Here is a 5687-nt window from a genome sequence, read left to right as displayed (position 1 = left end):
ATTGCAAACTAATTAATCTACAAACAAAGCTAATCTACAGGATTAGTCTAATAGAACTTGAATGTAGAATAATTCATATTTATTCAATTGCAAAACAAGATTAATCTGCAATAGGATTTCCATGTAATAACAAGTTTAACCAATAAGATTAAATCATGTTAATAGGGAATAGAGAGTAATAGCATGCACCGTAGCCTGATCATGTCGAGGAAAATTCGTGCCGCGTAGGGCATATAGGCCTAGGCCCCTGACATGCACGCCTGTTGGTTGACGAGGAGTTGACGACGTGGCCGCAGACTGCCGCCGCCGGATACATGCAGACTTTGTTCTTTGCATGTGTACAAACGTATAGATGCAAACTGCATCCGTCCCTATGCTCGATGGATCGGCTTCGGTTAACGAAGAGGCTGCCGTGGATGAGTCCAGTGGCACGTGGCCGCGGCCCTGTGACCGCCGCCGCCGCATCATGCACATAGCGGCAGATCAGAGGTAATGCCAAGCGCGACGGCGTGGAGCCATGGATGAACCCAAATCCAGGACTTGCATGTGTCCGCTCATGGTGGATGTCGCTCGATCCAGAGTAATAATGAGCACGCGTCGTCACGATCAGGGAAAATCAATGTCATTAGCATCGGCCATAACAAATCAATCTAAACATCGATGATCAGGAACGACTCAACCAATTGGAAGAGGTGCTGATAATGTGTTAAAGTATGGCCTATTCACGGATCGCCTGATCCGTTTTCTCTATTTCCGATCCCAAAAAGAGACGTGAGAAATTGTAGATTGGATCTCGTCTCTCATCCCAATACACAATAGATAGAACACAAGAGACAGATATGTAGGTGGTGTGTATTCTCATTCGTCCCAATAAAGTACAATAGGATATTATTTATAGACTTGAGCTCTCCAAGGGCACTTTCGGTATTAGACCCATTAACCCTAATCAGGTTTCTTAACAATTTTAACTCTGGCCAGTTCCCCCAAAATCATGGTGTCCTCCCGCAGCTCCTTCATCCGCCGCCTCACTCCACCACCGAGACCACCAAAGGCCACAGCTCACAACAACCAAGCACTCACGCCATGGCCGCGCCCGCTGGTGCTCCCGTGGAAGCCGCCGCCGGACGCCGCTTCGACTACGACGTGATCGTGGTCGGCGCCGGGATCATGGGCAGCTGCGCGGCGCACGCCGCGGCGTCCCGCGGCGCGCGCACCCTGCTCCTGGAGCGCTTCGACCTGCTGCACGGCCTCGGTTCCTCGCACGGCGAGTCGCGCACCATCCGCGACGCCTACGCGGACGCGCGCTACCCGCCGATGGTGCGCCTCGCCCGCCGCCTCTGGGAGCGCGCCGAGGCCGAGTCCGGGCGCCGCGTCCTCACCCCGGCGCCGCTGCTCTCCCTGGGCCCGCGCAGCGACGCTTCAGTCCTCGCCGCCGCCGGGAACGCCGGCGCGGAGGAGGTGGGCGACCTGGCCGCGAGGTGGGGCGGCGCGTTCCGGGTCCCCGATGGGTGGGTGGCCGCCGTGAGCGAGCGCGGCAGCGGCGTCCTGAACGCGACCGAGGCGGTCCGGATGTTCCAGGCGCTCGCCGCCGAGAAGGGCGCCGTGGTGAGGGACAACGCGGAGGTCGTGGGCATCAGGAAGGGGGCGGGGGGAGGCGTCGTGGTGGCGACGAGCACCGGCGAGGAGTTCGGCGGCGCCAAGTGCGTCGTCACGGTGGGCGCGTGGACGGGCAAGCTGGTCAGGTCCGTCGCCGGCGTGGACCTCCCCGTCCAGCCGCTGCACACGCTGGTCCTGTACTGGCGCATCAAGCCCGGCCACGAGCGCGAGCTCACGGCGGAGGCCGGCTTCCCGACGTTCTCGAGCTACTGCGCCCCGCACTTCGTGTACAGCACGCCGTCCCTGGAGCGCCCGGGCATGATCAAGATCAACTACCACGGCGGGCCACCGTGCGATCCAGACAGCCGCGACCTCGTCTCCGGCGGCGGCGATGTCGTGGAGCGGGTAGCCAGGTGGATTGATGAGTTCATGCCGGGGCGCGTGGAGACCGCCGGCGGGCCGGTCGACCGCCTGCCGTGCATGTACTCCATGACGCCGGACGAGGATTTCGTGATCGACTTCCTCGACGGGGAGTTCGGCGAGGACGTGGTGATCGGGGCCGGGTTCTCCGGCCACGGGTTCAAGATGGGTCCGGCAGTGGGGAGTATCTTGGCCGAGATGGCCATGGACGGTGAGGCGAGGACTGCGGCAGAGGCCGGCGTGGAGCTTGGTCACTTCAAGATCAACCGTTTCGATAACAACCCCATGGGAAATGCCAAGGATTTGTGAGCTCGATCATGGATGTGTGTCATTGTGGCGTGTCCTACAGTCTCTGTGATTAATTAGCTATGTTTTGTGGTTAGCCTGGGGATTAGGGACATTTGAAGATTTGGATAGAAGGCTGCCAGGGGAGGATGGTCGTAATTCAGATGGTGCAAAAGGGCACACCATTACACATGCATGCTGCTTATCTGCAAATTGAAAAAAAAACAATTGAATATATTATATTAAGTTCGGCAATAAAATCTTTAATGTTGTTTGTTTATAATATGATTGTTTTGTATCCTCCTGTTCCCATGGTGCTTTGGTGTTCAAAACTCATTTGGTTGTTGAATTCCTGTTCTTCCTTTGCAGAACTGGTTGCTGCCTTTGTTAGATAACCCAGGCTCGGCTATGCTCCTAGTTTCTCTAGTTTGTTTTTCAGTTAGCTGAATAAGAGCTCATTCAGTTGCGCGTGTCATGTAATGAAGCATGCCAGACGCATGCTTTGTTCATGCAGCGGTCTTCCTCATTCGTAGTTGTAGTGGTGGATGTACTCGCGACATTCTCGTCTGTGGGATGGCACAGACTGAGACCGGTAGGAGGTTATGGCATGCGCATTGCGTCCGTGGCGATCGGGATGCTCTAACCGTGGGATGGCGCGGCAGTAGTGGAGCGTGAAGGTAGCAGCGTCGTGGCCTCAAGCCACTGTAATCGTTCATATATATTCAGCAATAGAGTCAGAAAACGTCGCTCGCTTGCGGCACCAAAATACGTGTGTTCCACTGTGTTCCGCGTGCGTTCCTCTGAGTGTTCCAGTTCATCGTCATCATCTCCGGCGACGGCCCCGGTGATCGGAGCGATCGGGGACAACAGCCTTGCACGATTCTTCCGTTTGCACAATGTTTCTTCTATTGTGGCAGGATTATTATCATGAGTTCATGGACGCAGTCCCATCACTTTCAAAGTATCACCTCTGTTTTCTGTTTCTGTACTCTTAATTTCTTTTTGGTTCATGAGTCAGTTTATTCGATCTGCTGGGCACATGACGACCTATCTGAACGAATGGTAGCATCATTGAATTTTGTCCAAAGGGAAAAATACACATTCTCTGTTGCAGTTTGAATTTATATATGCAAGTCAAGCCGTAAATTGCAGGAATAATAGCCTCCTCATATATATACCTCTAGCAGTGGTATGAAGCATGCATGCAACTTATATCTGGGCAAATTTTTTCACCATATTATTATTATTTTGGCAACAAAATTTTCAAAATCACTTCTGTGATCAGATGAATTGCAAATTGATAGAGGGGCCGGGCATTTTGTTCTTGCTGAAGGCCAATCTGATTGTCTTATTTTGTACCTCATCAGATCAGTCAGTAGTTTATAATGCTTAACTCAATCTATGAATCTTTTGTGCATCTGTGCCTTCTCCAAGTGCAATTAGCTGTGGTTCCCTCAGTGCAAGTTAAAAGTTAGAACAGGTTTGCTTCGGATTGTTGATGGAACTGATAGGTTAAGCTAGCACTTGTATCTTAATTTCTGCACTTTACTTTTGCAGTTTTGTTTGCCTTGGCCCTCAAGTTGATCATGAGGTGCTTTTGGCTTGGGTTAAAGCTTTATGCTTTTTGTTAGGAGTAGGTAAAGGCTCTGGTTATATAAGCAGCAGCCCTCTCCCTTGTAAAAACCATCCAATTGCATTTCAATTCAATCCAAGCGGCCCTTTTGGTCAAGCTGACCTCCGGGCTTTCCACCAAAACTATGTCCTGGCAACAATTGGTATCAAGAGCCTAGGGTTTTAGCAGTTCCTTCCCAGCCGCCGCCGCCATGTCCACCTCTAGCTAGCGCGCTCGGCGTATTGCCGATGCAGCCAAGGGGAAGAAGCCCCAGTCTCCTAGCGGCAAGGGTGCCGGCGGTGAGGGTCCAGCGACCCTGGAGGAGCGTCTGGCAGCCACGGAGGCCGTGGCTGTGTAGGCAGCAGAGGCAGCCGTGCAGGCAGCAGAGGCGGCCAACACCGCGGTTGCTGTGGCGGAGGCGCTGCACAAGGAGGTGAAGATCGAGGCGGAGGGGTCTGGAGGATCGCGCAGCCCGGAGCATCATCGTCGCGTCTCGCCATTACCAGAGCGCCGTCGCGGTCTTCGCGGGCACTCTTCGATCATGCAGGTGCACCGCGACCCCGGCGGCGGGTGGCTGCAGCTCACGCGCTCCAACTACCACGACTATAGTCTGCTGATGAAGGTGAAGCTCTAGGCGCGGGGCGTCTGGGACGCGGTCCCCTACGGCGAGGTGGACTACGACAAGGATCGGCGCGCCTTGGAGGCCCTATGTGCCGCCGTTCCATCAGAGGTGGGGGCGTCTGTCGATGTTTACCGCAAAGCCTGCTCAGTGATACCCTTAGTAGTAGGGTTTGTAGGTAGGGATCGACTGCTCTAGAACTCAATGGTACAAGGAACATAAAGATTTAGACAGGTTCGGGCCGCGAGTTTGCGTAATACCCTACGTTCTGTGTGGTTTGTATTGCCTTAGGTGTTTATGATTTGGAGGGAGTCCCCGCCCGCCCTTATATATCCGGGGGGACAGAGTTACATGGAAAGTCCTAGCCGAGTACAGTTGGTGTTCTACTACAACATAATCGGGTAGTTTCCTTTGTACTGCAGCTAGTTCTATGCCAATTCGGGTAGTTACAAAAGAGGTAAGGTACATCCATGAGCTATCCCTTACTCTAGAATATTCTATGTCTATAAGCAGTCCCACTGTCCCGTGTTTGACAAGCCCCCGAGCTCTTCGTTGCCGAGTCCTACAGGCGTCGAGTACTTGGCTCGGCGTCTTCGATTACTTCAAGTAGTCAGAACATCCTTTTGGTTGCTTTTGGTCCTTCCTTCAAATACGTCGAGTAGTCCTTCAAGTACTTTCGTTTGCTTCGAGGCTGTGAGGTGCTCAAGCCCAGAAATTTTGATAATATATAGTGCGCGAAGTACTCGTGCTCCATATGGAGTAGTCCCCGAGCCTTCGGTTGAATCGCAGAATCAGGCTGAGGGTCAATTCAGTCTATTTTCCAAAAAAAATTGAAAAATAAATCTCTGATGCCTATATCCAGCAGCCTCCGAGCCTTAAATCAAAATCCCTTTTGCTGCGAGTAGTCCCCGAGCGTAGATTTGGAATTAAGGATTTAAGTCGTGGCATCAGATTTTATCCTTTAGATTACTTGCAGGATTCATCAGATCCAGAATATGAAAAGACCTCTTTTTTGGGTAAAATCCCAGAAAAATGATACAATTGGATCCGCCACACTGATTGCACCCGAAATAATTTCAGGAATAAAACCCGGGATGTATGGCTCTTTATTCAGTGCTCACATGAGACGTTACTATTTGGAGAATCTGCATTATT

At 52.5% G+C, this 5687-nt stretch overlaps 1 protein-coding gene across 1 annotated transcript; it reads left to right on the top strand.

The window, feature by feature from the left end:
* The first annotated feature begins 969 nt into the window (after positions 1-969).
* On the top strand, positions 970-2586 carry LOC120676633 (probable sarcosine oxidase). Its single transcript, XM_039957946.1, has one exon. The coding sequence runs from the start codon at positions 1084-1086 to the stop codon at positions 2323-2325; it is 1242 nt and encodes a 413-aa protein (XP_039813880.1). The 5' UTR covers positions 970-1083; the 3' UTR covers positions 2326-2586.
* Positions 2587-5687: the final 3101 nt, after the last annotated feature.

The sequence above is a fragment of the Panicum virgatum genome, chromosome 5N (assembly GCF_016808335.1).
Source record: "Panicum virgatum strain AP13 chromosome 5N, P.virgatum_v5, whole genome shotgun sequence".
Taxonomy (NCBI): domain Eukaryota; kingdom Viridiplantae; phylum Streptophyta; class Magnoliopsida; order Poales; family Poaceae; genus Panicum; species Panicum virgatum.
This window is presented reverse-complemented; position numbering and strand designations above follow the sequence as displayed.